This window comes from Tigriopus californicus, chromosome 8 (assembly GCF_007210705.1).
Source record: "Tigriopus californicus strain San Diego chromosome 8, Tcal_SD_v2.1, whole genome shotgun sequence".
NCBI lineage: Eukaryota > Metazoa > Arthropoda > Copepoda > Harpacticoida > Harpacticidae > Tigriopus > Tigriopus californicus.
In genome coordinates, this window is record NC_081447.1 from 2592235 (window position 1) to 2613330 (window position 21096).

The window sequence follows — 21096 nt, forward strand, 5'->3', positions numbered from 1 at the left end:
TTGATTGTGTTGATGATGCATTTTCTTTATCAGGAAAATGGGAATGGTCAAGCTCAGGTGAACAATCTCCGATTGGATCACGCTCTCTTTCATTTATTAATGCCTATTTCCATTTTTCAATGCAGGTACAAATATGCAAGAATCGAAACTTTGTGACTGTGCCAAGTATGGCCATAAAATCCGAGTGGGACAAGAGGCTTCTCTGATTACCGTTGTGGAATGACTTTCAGTAGTCAAAGTGGTGATACAACGCCAGGAGCACTTTTGTGTAAACGAGGTTTCCTTGGGAGTGTCTATGAATCTTTACTTACGTACATGCGCTTTTGATTTCAGCAACCCGAGTCACTCCATTTCGAGTTTCAAGTGCATCATACATTGAAGGCCGACGACGGCAACCAAGTATATTTGCTAATCTGAAGGGATTCTCCTTGGACTACAATCAGATTCCGTGCTAGTTATTATGCTAGTTAAACGAAACGGATAATGTCGGTCGTTCGGAAATGAACAGCTAAAGCTCCTTGTATTCGGCGACGTTAAAAATAGTTTAAAAAATAAGTTTAGGTTTCAATAAACATGATTTGTCTCACTTATGTCTATGCTTTATTCGGCTCCAAAAACATTGACTGATGCATTGGCTCATTAAGCATTAAAAAATCAAGCGAAACATATTTTACCCGGAAGAAATGACGTTTAGGAGATTTCGGTAGGGTCCAGGCTGAAAGAAGATTTCGATTGTCAGGGGCAAGTTTAGGCTAAAATGTAACACACTGAAATGTAAATATGAATTCAAGGAATTTGTTACAGCTACCTTTGGAAGTGAAGAAAAATCAAACAACAACAGACGTCATCATTTGGACACAATGATTAAAATGCTCTTGAAGTTTGGACGGATATACCCAAACACATCTTGGCATTTTTTAAGCTCACTAAATCATAACAAACAACTTTGCTTTTTTGCTTTATAATATTCTAGCCCAAGTAAAAAAGTGACATGCCAAAAAAGCATATTACAAAATGACATTTTCAAAAGCCTAATTAGTGAAAATTGGGAGCACATTTGGTAAGCACTTAGTTAGAAATTTTGATTTGATCTATTATACCACTACTAAAGATATATGGAATTCAACCGTTCAATTTTCATCATTTTTAGCTTCAAAATAACTTCACTTAACTTAAAGTTCTTATGGAATTGATACATATTTTCTAATACAGTAAAAAATCGGATATAAGAGCAACTTTGGGGCCGTGAGTTTCTGCTCTTATACCGATGCTCCAGTTCCACTGCTCCAGAGGCAAAAACTGATGACAGAAAACATGTTTTAAAGCTATAATTTGATGTAGTTTTACGGTCTAAACAAAATGCAACCATAAAAATCGAGAAAAATGAACCAAATGAAAGGAGGGCAGTGTGTTGGCTGTATGTTTACGCACCAAATTCGTAGTTAATTTGTCACAGAATTACATACTGGCTATGAAAATGAAGTTTTGAAAAAAAACAAGAGTTTTCCAAAGGAAGCACTCTTGACTCCTAACTTTGTGTCAGCTTCGGTCAGGCTTATCTTGGACAGCTTGTCAAATTCGGCAAATAGCTTTTGCCTCTCCTCGATGGAAGAAGTGGTTTCTCTTGCAGACGCCATTATGCATGACCGCTTGTTTTTATGAGAAAGCAGTTGAAAATTTGCTTTTATGAAAGGCTTAACCAGTTTCCATCGAAAACTTCATTGTGGAGGCGCGGGAAATGATTAAAAATATAATTTTTGCCGCCTTCAATTCTGCTCTTATATCCGATGTTGTCGAAACAACTCATCTGCGATCCAAAGGTGAGTGAAATATTATGTACATAAGCTGATTTACTTGCAGAAATAAAGAGGAATGAAAAAGGGGCAAGCTGAATGTCAGGCTACACAACTTCCGATTTGCCCCGGAGTTCATAATCCAGCAGATCTACCAAGTCGGGATGTAATCTCCAAACATTGATAGAGAAGAAACAATTTTGGCTTCAAGGACCTAAATTTCTCTGTCAACCTCAGCCTCAATGGCCAAGGCAGCCAATTGCTCCGGTCGATATTACCAAGTTGGACGAATTTGTAACAAATAATTTTGACAATGTTGAACGCGGAAATACGAAACTTTCATGCCCAACTCACAACCCAATACCAGAAAACATATTGAATGCAACATTCATTCTTCTCACGTGCACACAGCTACGTTTATCAATCCTAATGACACAATCGATGGGCTCATAGTAAGAATTGAAAAATGGGCATACCATTATAAACATTCTCACTCGAATCCGTCGTCTATCACACATAAAATCAAAATCCACAAATCCATCCGATTCAAACATGATGACAATAAAATGTTGCTTCCATTAGCTGACACGGAATGGGCCGAAAGCCAACTCATTATTATCCAACAAGCTCAGGAACTTTCTTTCTCTAAAGAAATCAAGGTTCTAAAAATTGGACCTCTCTCAAACTTCTAATAAACTCCCAAAGGCATCACTTTGAGATCACTGGAATATTTCTGGGACAAAAAAAAAAATCAGAGTTATTCGATTAAAAACTAGAATTCACCTTGCTGAAACCTTCTCTCAGAGGTTCCGATATCCCATTAGTTCCCAAAGGCGAAATTGCTAAAAAGCTAATACTCCATGTTCACCAACAAACGATATCACCTTAACCAAAAAACAACTCAGTTCGAGTTGCGACGACAATTCTGGATTTTGGGAGGCTACAATTACATTCAACAGATAGTTCGCTCATGCAAAACTCCCAGATGCCGTTATATAAAGTTTGAAAATCCAAGAATGTCGCCTCTTCCACCTTTACGGTTAGATCATCCTGTTTGCTTCACAAATGTGGGAGTAGATTATGTTGGCCCTCTTTTTGTGCAGACACGATTGTGATGAAGAAGCTCGAACTATCGTGGACACAGATTATCGCTTTAAAGAGCTTCCCTCAAAAATGAAACGAATCAAAATAATTGAGCTTGCCCAACAATGTCATCAAGGACATGGAAAAAACAACAAAGGTGTGGATTGTCTCTCTTCACTTGTTTCCATTCTAGAGCCATTCATTTGGAAATAGTAGAAAAATTGCTCTACCTCTGAATTTCTCAATGCTTTCCGTCGCTTTATCGGCCACAGAGGACGACCAAACACGTTTTACTCTGATAGAGCTGGACAATTCGTCGCAGCAGACAAAAACCTAAAACAACTTTTAGTAGACACTAATGTCAATCTGTCGGCCATTCGCAACAACAATTTTGGAGGGAATACTCCTATTCATTGGGAATTTAGCACTCCGTTTGCTCCATGGACACAGGAGTTACAGAAAGGATGTGCGGATTGCTTAAACGCCAACTACGGATTGCTCTTCAAAACGAATCTGTCACAATTCGAACTTTAAGAACATTGATCGTCGAGATTCAGAGTATACTCAATGACCGTCCATTGGCTGCAATAACCGCCGATGCAGATTCCATTCTCCCAATAACTCCAAACATGCTTGTTCATGGACGAAATTTAAGCCACTTGCTTACAACAGACCCAAAACCCTTCCAAATGATTGCTTTCCAAGACATGTGGCTGAAAAGGAAACAAGTCCTAAATTCCTTTGGTCTCGCTGGACCAAAGATTACTTAGAACAACTCAGTGTTTCACCTAAATGGACAAAATCAAACAAAAATAATTTGAACGTCGGCGATGTTGTTCTTTTGAAAAACGAAACTTTGACCAAAAACGTGTGGCAACTCGCACGTATCAAACAACTTCTCCGTAACAAAGATGATCTTGCGACAAAAGTCTTGGTTCAAATGCCTCAAGGACATGTTCTAGAACGGACGATGAGACAAGTTGCTCTTCTCGAATCCCACCAAGACTTGCCGATGAAAGTTGATTCTCCCGAAGAAAGAAATCAGTTGCTCGGAGGTCCAATGATTGCTGTTGGAAGTGAGAGGCGGGGTGGCCAACCCAATTTTCACCGACCGCGGGTCAAAGACCAACCACCTGAAAGACTTCCCACAGTTGATTCAACCAACGTCAATGTTGATGCTCCAGAGATCGTAGCAGAGACAAATTCTTGTTCTCCAGTTGATGCTAGTGTGGCTCCTCGCGAGATCAAGAAAAAACGCAAGCGCCATCCTCGAGGTCATTACGACAAACTACTCAAAGGAAATTATTCATCTTAACTGTTCCGATTTAAACAACTACTTTCTTACCTAACTCAAAACAAACGTCTAGTTGATCAACCAATAGTGACGACCAAATCGATCTTAAGAAAGAGAAGCGAGTGGGGAGAATTGGATTTACGACCCTCTTCTTAGTCAAAACCCGGGACTGAATTCGCCAGAGATTATTGCACACTCCTGTGGATAATCTGAGAAAGTGAAAAAGTCAAATCGCACCTGTGGTGATCAACAGATGGACAATTGATTCCTTGTCTTCATCTCCACAGTTCTCGATGTCATGGATCCAAGCTTGGGCGGGGGTGCTTCGCGCAGTGTCAGTATTTTTGCCTTCGCTAGTTTACCTAAAGTCCTGAACAGCCGCCAAGCAAAATGTTATTTTTTTTCAATTGGCCATGTCATTTAACCAGGCTTTTTTCTCCTCTTAAAACCAGCAAATCTCATTCAACATCGGTGTTGTTTACTTCGAGCCAAATTGAAGATGTCTCACAATTTGTCGGGGGGAATGTCGAAACAACTCATCTGCGATCCAAGGTTGAGTGAAATATTATGTAAGCTGATTTACTTGCAGAAATAAAGAGGAATGAAAAAAGGGAGCAAGCTGAATGTCAGCTACACAACTTCCGCTTCCGCTATCCAAAAAAGAACCTAATACAGTCCACGTTCATTTATTAGTTATCTTATTTAAGTGCGTCTTCTCTAATTACTTTCATTTGGTAAGTTAATACAGATGTGGCCTAAAATTTTATGCTCTTATATCCGATGCTACTTTACTATGCTTCTAAATCAGAAATTGCCCATCAACTTTTTTGTTTAGAATGTATTTTTGACACCTTGACACCACAATTGAGTTGGGCGGTGTGGAAATGAAATAGAAAAGGTTGAAAAGGCTATTCCAACCCGCCCTCGAATCCCAGCACAACACCTTAGATTCCACTTCTCACTTCTTTCTCTGACACATTATTCTCACAAGTTCTAAAGGTCCGCCATCAAATTTTCTCCACTCTCCCATCAATGGTATCGCCTTCTCATTGTCGTAGGTGATCATAAGGGTGGACAGATTTTTCGCCTACACAGTGCCTTGAGCCATTAAAAAGCGAATACTGATAAGGGGAGCAAAACCATTGACAGAATTAAGTAAAGAGTATCTTGGGCATTCATTCACCTGCAACCAGGAGTTGTTTCACTGATGGAATTCCCACTTAAAATGAAAATGGTCTTGTCTTAATCTTTCATGGCACGAAGTATGATCACTGGACAGGAATGGTTTTGAAAAACCTCATATTGTGGTCAATGCTTTGGAATCGACGTTTTTCGGAACGAAATGTTGTACTCACCCATCAAAGCAGGAGTAACAAAATCGTTCTCGCTTATTGATAGCTCAAGGCACCGTCCTAGTGATGCTAATCAGTGCCAAATCAATTTTATAAAAATGCATTTTTTGAATAAAACAAAGGCCTTCTGGTTGTCATTGGAGAACCTATTTTCTAGATCTGGTAATAGTTAGCCCTTCTTAACGTGGTTTTGTTCTGGCAGGCATTTGGAATATTTTACTTTTAAGAAGAAATTCATATTTCATGAGATGATAAGCAAAGTTCATATGTTTCTATACTTATTCTTGAAAAATATTTGTAGCAAAAATAAATGCCATGAGCATTCAAATTGCTACCAATTTGAGCTTTTTGTCACAAAATGTGACAATCTGAGCACCCTACTTCCCATGGCTAATTAGATTGCACCAGAGTGGCACGTCATTCCAAGACGCCACGAAAACAAGCCACATGGTTTATGGCGATCTTAGGACCATCCAATTCAAGTTTATGTTACTACAACGATCCTGAAATATACATATTTCAAAGGAAACTTTTTTCCCATGGACAAGGATACCTCCCCGTTGCTATTGAACGACCATATGTTCACACCTTACATCTTGTTGTAAGTAAGAATGTGCGTGACTTGTGTCTTAAAAATCCTTGTAAGTTGAGAGAACGAGACATATTTCAAAGGTTGCGTGTTAAGCTTTGTAAGTATTTGCGTGAGGCTATAAAATGTTCATTTTATTCACATTTTTTTTTGGTTGAAGGTGCTAGTGTCAGAAGGGTGAGCCCCTGGCGAAGCCAGCCTTGACATCGCCCATTTCCAATTCCGTTAGGCGGATTGATGTCCGGTATCAAAATACATTTTGAATCATAACTATGATTTTCATCCACCTGCTTTCTTACAATATTATTGAATTACTGCGACATTGTTTCATACAGCATTTCATTGATCTCATTCTAAATACTTTACTATCTACATCAAAATTAATTCTTTTTCAAAAATAAGATTTAAATGTTAATAATGACAATACACGCAATTTTGGTCTTACTCTTCAAAAGAAAATTAGTGAGCCATGACATCGTTCTCCATGAGCCTTTCACATATTTGAGAGCTTAATCTGTACAATTTGTCTTGACACCCCAACGTTCTGGGGTACCAGGTGGGGCTCCACCATGAATATTAACCCATCATTCCGTTTGATTCTTCAACTTCTCAACTAGATCCCTATTCCCTGCGGCCGGCCCAGAGAACGAACGAGCAAAGCTGGGCACAGCTTTAAACCTCACTTTCCTTCCATTTTCCATGGCATTGGCCTGAGGATCTTGGGTCCTCTGGCCCAAGATGATCGACTAGCTACGAGCTACTCCACCTTTAACCGTCACTTATCCGCCCGCTCATCTGGCAGCTTCTTTTACGACCACCTGTTATGGACTCGCTGAAGCTCTCGGCGTGAGCTCTCCCCCCATAGATAACGCTAGGGTGACGGATCCTGGATGATAAAACTCACGTTGGTCCGTGTATTAATCCCCAGACCCCAAAACTTTGGGCAGGTGGACGCTAAGCTGAGTGGGCTCAGACTGGGCGCACTCTGGCCCACCGGACGACCCGGCAGGTCTCCGGCAACTCCACCGATCATCTTCCAAGAAGGAGAGACCTCGAGAAAGAAAGAAAGAAAGAAAGAAAGACAGACTCTCTCTCTCTCTCTTTCTAGTGGGCCAAATTCGTTGCAACTGCCATTTCCGAGCCACAGACTGGAATTACAAAGCCAGCACACTCGACCCACGGGGACTCGTGTTCCACTACAATAAGGCGTGTATCGAAGACATCATCCTTGATTCTTGATCCATGAGGTAAGAATTCGCTTACTTCCCTGAAGAAACACCCGGTCTGGTTTCTTTCTGCGGTACAAACAAATCATGGCTGAATGCGTGTTGGACCGCTGAAGAGCCCGACTCCTGCCCGACTCTGGCCCGAGTCGTGTCCGTACTTCGTATAGGTGGATTCTGATTTATGCCAAGGGAAAGCCTCCTGGGAGGGTGGGGGGCCAATATCCCCGGTACCTACCTACCTCTGTACGTATGCAGCATGCATGCGTGCATGCATGCATGCCTGCCTCCTGCACTCTCATGTTACCCCTCAAGTCTCGATTCGAATGTGAAAGCCATTAGTAATCGACTCGTCCACTCGCCATGGCATTTGGCATTTTTCTGGGAAAATTCCTGAGGCCGGGTTCTGAGCCGTACCTCTGAGGCAGCCCTCGGAGCCTCTGGGAGGCTGTGACTGGATTGGATTCGTCCACGAGATAAAAGCTCTCCTGCCTCTTCTCTTATCTTTTTGATTCATACCTCAATCGGTTGATGGATCGACCGACTATTTACCTAGTTGTTGATGGATTGAGTGATTGATTGATTGAGGGTGGAACGGTCGGACCAGGGGCAGGACGGAACACGCAATCAAGGCTCAATGGACGGTAGATGTGGGCGGGCTAAGGATAAGGGGGTAGTCCTGGACGGTGACAGAGAACGGGTACTAATGCTTTGGTTTGGCCTTGGACAGGTTTGGACCGTTTGGATTTTCTTGACGGAGTGAATCCGCGAAACTCGCCGGAGTCAGAGTCGGCTTGGTGGCAATCCTTGACGCATTCGTTCACTATGGACCCGATGGGCCCCACGGCCCCACCGTCCACGGCCCCTGGGTCGGTGCCAGGACCCCCCGGCTCCCAAGGCGGCAACCCGGCCTATCCCTCGTCGGATGGGAGCAATCAATGGGGCGGTCCGGTGGATGAGGGCAATTTTGGACCCCGGGACCAGACGTTTATGTGGCAACAAAACCATTATTTGCAACAACAGCAACAGCAGGATGCTCGAGTGACCGAATCCGGGTTTATCTCTGGCTCCACCACTCAACCGCCTTCCATGTCCGGCCATGAAGAAGATATGGACGGCAATTATGTGGGCGGACCGGGTTCAATCACCGGCTCTTCCCTCTACGATCTGGATTCCATGGCTCAGAGTGGTAAGAATCATTTGATTTTCTTATGGCATTCCGTGCACTGGGGGCATACACTGAGTCACGGAATGCGGCTCTGATACTTATCTTGACCAATACCAGAACCTTCAGAATGAAATGACCCAAAAGACCTGTTTCCTTACCAAAAATTAAGCCCTTTCCAGTGAGAAGGGATGACCATATTTGTTCAGATGCACTAGAAATATATGAATGATCGTCTTTCTTTTTGGTTTCTTCCACCAGAGGTATCCTCGATCCATTCTTCCCAAGGCTTCCACACCGAACCGGACGATTTCATTCCCCAATTGGTGACGGCCTTAGCCGATGACGATCAGTATGTGGTGGATCAGTGCTTGGTCAATGTGGAGAAGTTCCTCCGCAAAGACAACTTCTTGAAGGCCATGATTCGCTCGGAGCCGTTGATCAACGCTTTGGTGATGGCCTTCAACCACGCCATCGAGGTGCTCATCGAAGCCAACAACAACCCTACCAAACAAGGTCTGGATCAGGCCAGTGATCGAGCCCGGAGTGCGACCAACATCATGGGCAAGTTGAGCAAGATCGGCGATGGCCGGAAAGCCATTGTCGTATTCAATGCCTTGCCTGGTCTGGTCCAACTTTTGGCGTGTCCTTTAGACCGGATCATGTTCCTGGCCATTGCGGCTGTACACAATTTGCTGCTATATGCCGAGGACGGGATCAAAGAGTCGGCCAAGAACGGGATTCGCCAATGTCAGGGCGTGCAGACCTTGACCAAGCTCCTGAATCGGCAAGGCCAGGAAAAGCTCCTGGCTATCGTGACGGACTGTTTGCGATTGTTGGCGGTGCAAAACTCGCAGACCAAAAAGATCATCTTAGATTGTGGTGGGCCGCAGTTGTTGGTGCAGATCATGAAGAACGAGACGTACAAGAGCTTGCTCACCATGACCTCTCGATTGCTGAAGGTCCTGTCCGTATGTCCCAATAACAAAGTGGCCATTATTCAGGCCGGTGGGATCGATGCCATTGCCAAGCATTTGGGGAACAGCAGCAACCAGACCAAATCTCATTGTATTTGGGCCCTAAGGAATCTCTCAGACGCTGCCTCCACTATTGTAAGTCGAGAGCGAGGAACTTCCCTTGAGATTCATCTGTTCTTATTCTATTGTACTTTCTCCTCCAGAATGATGTCAAGTCTCTGATTGAATCGTTAGTGGAACTACTCGAACACAAAGACGAACACATCGCCATTTGTGCGGCGGGCATCATCTTCAATTTGACGTGCAACAATGAAGCCAACAAGCTTCAAGTGTGTCAATCCAACGGGATCCAAGCCTTAGTGGGGGTCATCAAGAACCTCGGGACCAATAAGGATCTCTTGGAACCCGCCGTGTGTGCCCTTCGCCATGTGACCAACAATCATGTCAAAGCTGATGTAGCCCAGACTCTCCTTTTGGAGGAATTGAATGCCTTACCCCTGTTGATGGGTCTCTTGGATTACTACATGAAGACGCCTCCCTTTCCTCATTGGCCTTCGATCAAGGCCATTTTGGGCTTATTAAGGAACTTAGCCCAACGACCCGGCAATCAATTCATCTTGCGAGACAAGGGCTGTGTGGTACATTGCAAGGATTTCATGAAATACCTCGTCGACTCTCTGCTGGTAAGACACGTATCTATACTTCTAGCAGTCACGTATACGTAACTGATTTTTAAAATCAGGATGTTCATGCGAGCAGCAAGTCCGTTTTGTGATGAAAAATATTTTAACATACTTTTGAATCGTGCCTGAAGAAAATCATGAACATGTTTTATTTTTATTGCCGGTATGTTCTTTTACATGTATGGCTTGATGATCTTGTTTAGAAAGTTGAAATTTGTTTTTGATTAGCTAGCTATTGACCTAACTCAATTTATTAAAGATTGGAAAATGTTAACTTGTTTTATGCGATTTCAAAATGCTATAACATAACACTAATCGTTTTCAGATTTCGAACCAAAATGGCCAAGGCACGAAGCATATACTAAGAGGCACAAATGCGTTCATTTTTCTTTATGTGTAATCTTGCACCTTTTTCACCACCAAGCTAACTCGCTGTTCATATTTACTTGGCACACTATTGGGCATTTTTTGAAATCATCATGTTTAAGGGATCATTTCTCGTGACCCAAATAATGAATGGGGAGAGAAGTGAAAAGAAATGGGTTCCATTCCAATTATTGGAGAACTTTTGAATGCCAACTGAATTTTCTCGTTTGGTTTCTTCTCATGGGAAATATGCGCATAATCAATTCATCTTTTCTTCAATTATAGACGGGAAGACTTTCGAATCAGCCTGTTGAAAATGTGCGGCTTCAAGCCGTGATTGAAATTGCCGCAGGAGTGATTTATGCCATGTCTAAGGAGCCCCAAAACCGTACCATTCTTCGAGAACCGCATTTAATTTTGATATTGAACAAGATGATGGGTAGTCCTTCTGAGAATATCCAGAGAATCTCGTGCGGAACCTTGGAAGAAATCTCGTCTGATCCCATGGGAGCGTCCATGTTGGCCAAAGAAGCATCATTTGAGGCCTTAAGGAACTTGTCAAACTCAAAGAACGAGAAGATCACTGGCCATATTCATGCCATTTTGTTCAACATAGAGTCGGTCAAGAAAATTGGAGCCACCAACTTGAATCAACCCATGCAGTCCAACATCCCTCAACGGGTAAATCTTACTCCCTTCAATGCCCATCATTGTCCTTTCTCGAGGTTCATCATTAACAGTGTCTTCATTATTTTTTCAGAATCAAATGCAAGGTGTGCCCAATCCAGAAATGTATCCTCCTCCATATGCTACCTCCAATATGCCTGGGAATGTGGCTCAGCAAAGAAATTTTGGACCCGGTAAGATTTTTGTTAAGGAATTTCCTTGAAAAAAAGAGGTGGGAGGAGAGACGTGAAAGCATGTTCAGTCCGTAAAAAAGGCGGCAAACTTTGAATTATTTGCGATCACAAATACTTTTTTTCCTCCAAGAAAGTGCCAAAGCTACCTAACTCTTAAATAATGCACTAACTTGATAACACAAGGCGTAGTTGAGTGACAGTTGCTTATCATACTGTATGAAGTGTGTGTATAAACTGCCCTTGTTTGAATTGGCAATGATCTGTTTTCATTTTTGAACAGTAATTTGCGTTTCAAAAACATGGTCTTTTTGTACTAACATTGCCTCGACAAAGCATACAATTATTCTCAAGCACTCCCCAACTCCACTTTAGTAGGTCTGTTGAACGACCCTTGCGCCAACTCTATTTTGGTCTCTGGTTTTCACATCTAATCTTCTATTTCCTTTGAACTGCATCAACAGCAAAAAATTGCCCGCATTCAAATGACCATCAACTTTTTGTACAGGCTTTGACCAAGGAATGATGAACCAGCCACAACAACAATTGCAACATCATCAACAACAGCAACAACAGCAACAACAGCCTCCACATCAGCAGGTCCCCATGCAGCAACAACAACAACTTCATCCGCAACAATTTGGGGACATGAATCCGCATCAATCTCATCCAACTCAACCGAATCAATTCGACATGGATGATAATATCGATTTCATGGATATGGGCTCGGTTATGTCTCCGGACTTCTCCGCTGGGTTTAACTTCTTTGACAATAGCTTGCCTTAGCCCGAAGTAAACTGGATCCTGGCTTCTCCTCGAGGGTCTTCTTCACCAAGTTAGTTCATGTCTTCATACATATAACATTCAACGATCTCAAAGTGCCAAGTATTCGAGAAATGTCTCTTATCAGAAACAACCCCGTCTTCCAATACCGCTATGAAAAGAAATATTTCTAGTTTTGTACACAATTTTCTTACGCATGAAAATTATGTTGCCAGAACATAATCACATCTATCATATTCAGCTGTTCTCAATTATTCTGCTCGGGTCTCGATTGTCTCGTGCGTGAATGTCGAACTCACTGAATAAACGAAATGTCCCAACAAAAATATGATGTGAATATCCTGCACATTTAATACACTGAATTGATATTAGAATATGGAGATCGCTTATTAGTCTGATCTCTGTTTTGAGCTAGCTTTTGACATGTAGGACTGTATGTAGAAATGAACAAAGAGAACGAACATCAGTCCCATATTCATGCTCGTCACGGCCGACACTTGCCAGGGATATCCACATTCCACGATCCCAAAGCTACGATGATTGACTTGGAGAAGCCGATGACGAACTGAACGATTTGAAAGGTTGTGAGGTAGCGCTTCCACCACAAATATTTCTGATATTGAGGCCCAAGGGCGGCCATGAAGTAGTAGAAGTACATAATGGTGTGCACAACCGTGTTGACCATACCGCCGAAAGAATCCTGCCTCCAGGTCCATAGTTGAGCACGATCCAGCCATAAATGGGCATGAGGAAGTGATGGATGGTTTGGAGAGCGTTCACGTGACCAAACTTTTTTTTGACGATGAAGAAGAATGTATCCATGAAGTCCAAGTAGCGAAACATGGTGGCCCACCAAATTGTCACTGCCATTTTATAGCCGTTCGAACTCGGATCCGCATCTCGTTCCACATCTTGACAAACTGAAAATAGGCAATGTACGGTATCATTACGCATTTCTTTCGTCTCGAATAGGGTGAATATTATGATTGAATACAATCAATTTGAGGAATGGGGTTGTTGTTTGGCACACTCAATAACCCCTCCAGGTGAGCCACTGAATAATCAACAAACCTTGCATATGCAACTAAGGAGCCAAATTGTCTTGGTAGAATCATAAAATCATCTGCAGTACTTTATCTTTCTGAAACATTTTCTGCCATTTCATGGTGAAAATTGATTTTTTTTTTCTTTTGAATGAAATAAAAATGTACCTTTAAAATTCAATGAAAGTATGTAAATAAGTGATGACTTGGGCTGCACTCATCGTGTAGATAAACAACCCCAAAAAGTAACAATAAACTTGCAAATAGACTAAGACAAACCATGGAAGCCGTCCATGGATAAATTCCGACTCATTGGTTTTGTCATTGGCGTAAAGTCTGTAAAACGCGATCCTTTAACCCAAAATGTTTTCCCTCGAAATATCCCTATTTGACCACTAAGAAATATGTTTGTTTTATTTCGGTTGTGGTGAATTGTAAAATGACTAGAAAAGTTGGGTCATTCGTAAGATAGTGTCTTCTCGCATTAGCTAAACATTAGCGTTCTTTGGAATGAAGTCAAGGACAGAGAAAGCAACACACTAAGAGTAAGTAAATCTTCATCCTTTGGCGTTGAGTGCTATTATTAGAGTTACAATAACAATTTAACAAACAAGACAAAAAGCTCGACCATTCGAAGTGATTCATCTTCACGGCATTATCGAAAAATGTCCTTTGGCCCTAATTGACATGAGTTCTGCAAAGGAACATCGAAAAATACTCGCTTACCCAGATTGTAGCCGGCCAACCATCCGAATTTCAGGTAGCGCTGTAGTAACCAAACGTTCCCGATGATTTGAAGCAAGTTATAGAGCATTAGCGGCGTTTTCACGTTCCATGGCTCACTTTTCCTCATGTGCCAAGGACCAACGATTTTAGCATAAACCACATAAGCCACCGAGAGAGCCAAGGTGGGATAAATACTTGACATAAGAAACCAATCCGTCACTCTCGGATCACGCTTCTCCCGGACAAACCCGTCCATAAAGCTATCGTTTTGGGTCAACGCCATGGTCTTCCCGAGTTGCGATCCTTAACTGAGCTAACACTACCGAAACTCATCCGGAGCCGTTTGCCTGTACTTTACACACGTTGTCGCAGCTGGGGAATTATGGTCAATTTTCAAGATCAGGCCACACCGAGTGATCTGAGCATTCTGACACACGTAAGTCACAAGAAGACTGCAGAGCTGTGGTCTGCTGTTTGAGATAGCTTGAAGGTGTATGCATAGTACGTTGAAATCATGAAGGGCCTTAGCTATCAAACCTGTTCTCCCAAGACCACGTGTTTCTCTATGAGCGCGGCGTGTTCGGATGATTTCCCTTAGCGTAGCTATGATGTATGGTTCAAAGGTCAAAACCCAATCGACTGTTAGTTAATACTGCTTTCTTGTCCATGTTCACATGAGGATGAGTCGTGGAATGATTACATAACCACGAAAACGTCAAGTAGAATTAGTACGTTCTGTTTTAAAGTACACGTTCAAAATTATGCCTGGCTGCGCCAGAAGCAAGAAAGATCACGTGGGTAGTTGTAAGATTCACGAGAATTTTTCATTTATTTATCTGGATCGCATGACGAGATACATAAAATAGGCGGAAGCTTTGGGGGTTTAAGCGCTCTTTCTGGATTTGGGTTTGTTCAGGTAGTTTTGGATGAAGAAGTTGGCGAAGAGAATAAAGAACACCACCATGATACTGGCGGTCACAGCCGAGAACTGCCACGGATATCCACATTCGGCCAGTCCCAAGATCAGAATCATGCTCTTGGTGAACACAGCCAAGAATTGGATCATTTGGAACGTGGTCAGATACTTCTTCCACCACAGATATTTTTGAAACTGCGGACCCAGGGCGGCCATGAAATAATATCCGTACATAATGAAGTGCACCACAGAGTTGAGCATCCCACCGAAGGATTCGTGACCACCAGGAAGCCATCGGCACAAGCAATACGCAAAGATGGGCATGATACTGTGATGGACCACTTGCAGAACGGACACGTGTGAGAACTTTTTGCGCGCGATGAAGAAGAAAGTGTCAAGGAACTCGACGAATTTACTCAGATAATAGATCCATACAATTCTGGCCATTCGCATGGCATTGGAATCCGGATCGGAGCTCGTTTCCACGGGCTGACATACTAGAAAGAAACGCCGGAAAAAACATGGTTAGAAAAAAAAAACCATTCATGGAACATTTTGAATTGCTACTGAACTTACCCCAACTGTAATGGTTGGTCCAACCACTGACACAAGCCTCGTACACGATGTATGCGGAGAGGACCACTTGAATGATGTTATAGATCTGAATGGGCATCTTCAGCTCATAAGGTTTGCGGTCTTTCATGAACCGAGGACCCCAGATGGTCACCAGATACACATAAGCGGCAGACAAGGCCACCGTCGGCCACGGGGTGGACATCATAGGCCATCCTTCGACCCTTAGATCTCGGATCTCCCACAACTCGTGGTAGGACTGTATCAGGGAACCCATGGTCTTGTCAATCGGTCTAGATCCGGCAATTTCCTCCGCCAGGTCTCCTTAGGAACAAGAACAACTCCTTCAGCACATGCACGTTTCTCCACAAATACAGCCAGAGAGACCCTGTTCAGTTCTCACTCCCGACCACTTCAGAGCCGAACTCAACTGCAACTCTGCTAGACGTTTCAGGCGAGTTTTCAAGCTCTTTTGTAGTTGAGTGCCTTGAAGGGAGGCAACGAGGAGACGCCATTCTCAGTAGGCCCAACTTGTACGTTGTTGGTTAAATAGATAGATAGATCTGTGTGTAGGCAATGAGCAAGAGAGTTCCTAGGCAGCAGTAGTCCTAAGACTCGGCCAGAGAGAGACGGGCATTTTACACACTGCAAGAAACAAGCGGAACAAACGTACATCGCCTACATTGTCATGGACCCCGGGAGTGGTGAACTATGAGCGTGTGGGACGTCGCGCTATGGAGAGGATAAACTTCATACGCCGATATCAGTATCATCCGCACTGAGTTGCCAAGGAAAATTGAAAGTTGATAAAAGAGATGGACTGCTGGGAATGGTAAGGCTGTGATCTGAGTGATGTATGTGAAAAAATGTGATATGCTAGCACATTATATTAGGGGACAGTACTAGATATCGGAAAAAAGATGAAACAAATGGCCAAAAATGTTTGTCGATTTTAACTCAATTTTTTGAAACAAAACATAGCTATGACAATAGGCTAGGCCAGGGAAAGCGTAAAAATATAATATACGATTTTGATTGAGTCCAAAATTTATTTGTTGGGTACAAATCCAAAGGAAGAAATACTGAAAGCTTAAACGTTTTATTATTTAGGGATAATTTATGTATGATTCCAGAATTATATCATCAAAAAGCATCATTTGAAGTGGTCTTAGATGAATAAAGAATCGAGTAACATGGCAAGTCAGATTTCAATTGATATCTTTGTAGTTTGAAAGTGTCTAAAAATCTAATTTGTTTATCTTTAAACAATACAATCTAGATACCATCCAATGGTTGAGTCCAACCATCAAATGCCATAAATTTTGCCAAGCGATCTTTCCCACTCAGTTCTTGGGGCCATCTTGCTCACTTAAACATTGACATTCCCAAAAACTAAGAAAGAGACTGACCCACTTTGTGTTTTACTTGAGCTTGAATCAATATGAATTTAAACTATCAAGACTACCATGTCTTTTTCATCAAGATAGGTCCTATTTCTGCTGTCAAAAAGACACTAGAGAGATTAGTGGGAAAATGTTTGCAAAAATGAGAAAAAAAGTTGACCTGAGAACGCCAAATTGCTATAAAAGGGTATTTTTCTCTCCAAATTTGGCCCTAAATTTGGCCCAAAATGTAAGAACCCAGGTTTTAGGCTTCTACATTTTTCCCCTAGGCCTAGACACGACCCAGGCTTCAGGCTGTAATGGAAGGAAGTAGATCGGAAACGGGGAACCCCCTTTGACACACGTGTTTTCTTGTATGGAGAGCGGAGAGACCAAGGATATTGTAATTTGCGAGAGACTAGAGACCCTGTATGCAGACACTCGCGGGCTTTGGAACGTGGCTCCACATCAAAAAGTAAACAATCAGATGAATTAAAAAGTGTCCAAGCACATTTTTAATGCACCATGTACGACTGAGTACTGGTCTGACAAACACCATTGAATATTTACTTCATAGATGATATTAACTTTTCATTAAGACAAGCAATTTAATTCATTAATGGATAGAGGCATCTTACATTTTTTGATGATGTATTTGTTCCTTTATACTTTCTTTATGATTAACATTAACACATCTGGCTTACCTGGATTCCTCAAGAAACAAGTCACTATTTTCTAGACCATGTTAATTGTTAGATATGACTATACTCTCTCTGTGAAAGTGCTTTAGTCTAACTTGTTACTGATAGATAGCAAAGAGCAGTGACAACTACATCTTATTGATTCCCACCATACTAACGTAAGTCTAATAGCATTTGGCACTCTAGCCCTGTGGAATGAGGACGTTAAGACTGTGCTGGATGATATCTGTCATAAACCATCTGCAACTCTACAACCTCAAATTCTTACACAAAACAAATGAGTGAATGCTTTTTAGAAATGACCGACTCCCTGTTGTGCTTTTACTGGAAAGCCTTACATGTTCATCGAAAATTGACGGCCAATCAGATCAGTCGAATTCGATTACGTATATACTCAACCTCGCGGGTCTCTGACTAGAGGATTTCTAGAAAAGAAATAGTGTTGGAATTTTGACCCGGGTGCGATGGAAAAGTTTTCCAAATTTATGTGGGTAAGGAGTTGAGCAGACTCTCAGCCAAGGTCAAAACCCGCAATTGATTTCCGTTGGTTTTGATAAACTTGTCAAGAAATGGACATGCTATCAGGTAATTGGAAGCATCACTGTCTGATAGGTTGGAAAACAAGGAATCACCACAAAAATGTTGCTCTCAATATGGGAGAAATATCGGATCGCATTTGCAAGATAACAGCTCATTCATCAAGACTTACTGAAGAGTATGGAATATGGAAGAATTTAGGAACAAAGAATGGTTTATTTGCTGCAGTTTCGATGATTCATTTGCCACTTTCGAATCAATTTCATCAGTTTTCCTGACTTTGCAAGTTTCTAGAAACGTAATGATCATAAAAACTTTCACGCCTGGCTTCGTTCAAGACATATTTTGTTTTTGGGTGCTAGGGTCGGAGGGATGAGCCTCGCCCGGCCAGCGAAGCCAGCCATCACATCGTCCTTAAACTTTTTCCGATAGGCAGTGTCGTTGTCCGTATCAGCTTGGTTCTCCGTCTGTGGGCAGGGTTAGCGTCTAAAAGTTTCCTTGAGAAAGGTCGGGGAGGAGATTCGAACCGGGGACGTCTCTCATGTTGGGAAACTGCGCTAACCACTACACCACGTCTATAAAAGGGTTACTTCCGGCACCGGGGTGTGAACCGACGACACCTAGGGAGTGGATTCTTGCCTTGTTCTCGCTGCCTCTTAGACCGCTCGGCTACACCAGCTCGTTATATTACACATGGTATGTATCGTACCAATGAATCGTGGAACAATTTTGGTACCTAACATTGAAATACAGAGGAACAGCTATTTTGCACAGCTTTGGCGACGTTCAACCTCTTCTAATGCTGACCATGAAAAAACATGGATATAGAGAGGTCATTGAATAATCCTAGGCTTTCCTAAGCCTCTCTAGAAATCCTGGATTCAATTGTTTATTTAGACCAATATTGTTGAAGCCACCCGAGCCAAGTTCAGAGTGAAATGCTGTGTTGCTGTCGACCTCGTGAAGACTTGGAAAAACCCCAAATAGATCAAAAGGATGGTAGACGACCCCAATCCATCTCATCAGTCAACCTAGTCCTTAGAGATTTGTGTTAGTTTCAGTATGGACAGAATCCAGAAGCTTTTTTGATCTGAATGTCTTAGAATACAAAATCAGGCTACAGTACAGTGTGTCCTGAAATTGAGTTCCACCTCTTTAAGTTGCAGTGAATCCGTCAAGGTAAGTCAAATGGGTAAGGCTACTATTTTTCTTGGTAGTCACACTAAGCTTAAAACATTTTTTGATGCGATTGGTGACATCATGTATTGGTGTTTCCTAGGTTTCAGCCGAAATCTGTCTCTAGCCTTTTAATCTTTATGTCAAGAGCCTCCATGAGGAGGAATAATCGCAGGTTTTCGATCGGACATCAGTCCGGAGAGTTGAAGCGCCACATCTCAATTTTTGCCACTGAAAGTGTAGAAAAATATCTCAAGCGAATGCGTTTTGATTTTGAAAACACTTATTTTGCGTAAAATCATGCCTTCATAGTTTTTCAATCGAGAAATTGATACGGAAAGCATCTTAATGCATATCTTAAAATCGTTTATAAACTTCTGTTAAGAAGAAAGTTTTACATGAGTGCGGGTTTTTTGGATTGGTTTTTCACGGGCTTGTATAACCACTACATGGAATATAATCCCCAGTACTATTAAAATGCGTTACTAGTAAAATGAAAAATAATTCATCATTATCAATAACTCATAAATTATATTCAAGAAATGGCTAGTGGTCATCATCAGCATTAAAATAACCAAGTAAAACATTGAACTGCTGTCCTTCCTCAACGATGATATGTGAAAAAAAACGAATTAAATTTGGCCGATACAAATTAGGGTAGAGATTTTTTATTTCTTAATTGCTTTGTAGCTGGGCTGAACATTTAAGTTTACTTTAGATGTGTTTTTGTGTTCTCAATGAAAACAGATTTTTATGATGAGAAATGAAATAGTTTTATCTTTTTTTTTTCAGACCTCCTAATTGCTACTGGCAATGAAATCCTTACCATTTGAGATGAAAAACTTTTATATTTTACTTATCTAAGAAAAAGTTCACATTATTCATACATGAAGAATTGGCTAGAATTTGAATGTAGGCTTGATCAGGAATTTTGACCTAAACATTGTCCAAGTCTGATTTAAATCCTGTTATATTATCAACATGTACATCTACATGTGCCCTGCTTATATTTGAGGGAAGCAAATTGTGTAACGAAAGAGAAGGAGCTTATTGTTCTAATTGACCAGAATTTTCGAGGGCTTGAAAGTGATCTCAAAACGCATGTTAAGCCTCGACGGTCACTAGAATTGACCCTAAATCCTGGGTTGGGACAAAGCTCATGAATGCTTTTGAAAACGTAACGTATCAAGAAGTACCTTTCGTCCCTACTTTGAATACTGTACAATCCCAACCTTTCAAGCCTCTCCCAATATGAGATCTCTCTCATTCCTGTGATGTTCCTGGTAAAACATCTTTGGACTTGCTCGACCTTTGGCAAACCTGCTGAACTAATTGGAGCCCAAATGGACGACGCATATTCCAGATGTGAACTATCGACTTGTACAGAGTTAGGATCTTGATAATATCTTTGGGCTTAAACGACCGATATATCCATCCAACCACATGGTTGGCAAGTTTTACTCACCTTCAACAGGATATACTCATCGAGCTTTTCATTCTCTTGGAGGACTACACCTAATTTCTTCATGGGCGAAACTTACCGAATAGTTGGAATCTACTTCAGATTGCGATGATATGGGCCAAGACTTTTGCCTTTTTGCGTTATGATATATCATTCAGCAAGGTTTGACCCATTGGCTCTTCAAGCAAATAATTTTCCTACGATTTTTGACGCTTTCACGTTAATATCGAAGTATCATCCAACCATGAAATGCAATTTGAAATTTCAAGTTCGCTTGAACTAGTCTTCCTTAATTGGGAAGTAATATTATAGGAATAACTGCATATTAACTAAACGACATTAAGTATAAGTATATTGAACGGTTTTTTTACAAGTTTGTGTAGTGAAGCTTCAAATCCAAGTCCATTGTCTTTGG

The 21096-nt window shown here is 41.7% G+C and overlaps 3 protein-coding genes across 4 annotated transcripts; 1 reads left to right on the forward strand and 2 right to left on the reverse strand.

Moving 5' to 3' along the window:
- The first annotated feature begins 7108 nt into the window (after positions 1–7108).
- LOC131884660 (junction plakoglobin-like) lies at positions 7109–12491 on the forward strand. Of its 2 annotated transcripts, none has more exons than XM_059232500.1 (7): positions 7109–7358; positions 8065–8523; positions 8761–9611; positions 9680–10159; positions 10811–11206; positions 11286–11385; positions 11891–12491. In XM_059232500.1, exons 2-7 carry the CDS (start codon positions 8160–8162, stop codon positions 12166–12168), a joined length of 2469 nt encoding a protein of 822 aa, XP_059088483.1. In that variant the 5' UTR covers positions 7109–7358; positions 8065–8159; the 3' UTR covers positions 12169–12491. The 2 variants fall into 2 exon arrangements, with proteins under 2 accessions (XP_059088483.1, XP_059088482.1); XM_059232499.1 differs by lacking the exon at positions 7109–7358 and adding an exon at positions 7706–7978.
- Positions 12492–12493: 2 nt separating this feature from the next.
- LOC131884662 (elongation of very long chain fatty acids protein AAEL008004-like) lies at positions 12494–14417 on the reverse strand. Its single transcript, XM_059232502.1, is given in 3 exon segments — positions 12494–12864; positions 12867–13085; positions 13935–14417. Coding segments are annotated over 3 exon segments (717 nt in total). The 5' UTR covers positions 14218–14417; the 3' UTR covers positions 12494–12649.
- Positions 14418–14736: 319 nt separating this feature from the next.
- Positions 14737–15889, reverse strand: LOC131884661 (elongation of very long chain fatty acids protein AAEL008004-like). The gene is made up of 2 exons (XM_059232501.1): positions 15427–15889; positions 14737–15347 (listed from the first exon to the last, which is right to left on the reverse strand). Exons 1-2 carry the CDS (start codon positions 15698–15700, stop codon positions 14818–14820), a joined length of 804 nt encoding a protein of 267 aa, XP_059088484.1. The 5' UTR covers positions 15701–15889; the 3' UTR covers positions 14737–14817.
- Between the last annotated feature and the right edge of the window lie 5207 nt (positions 15890–21096).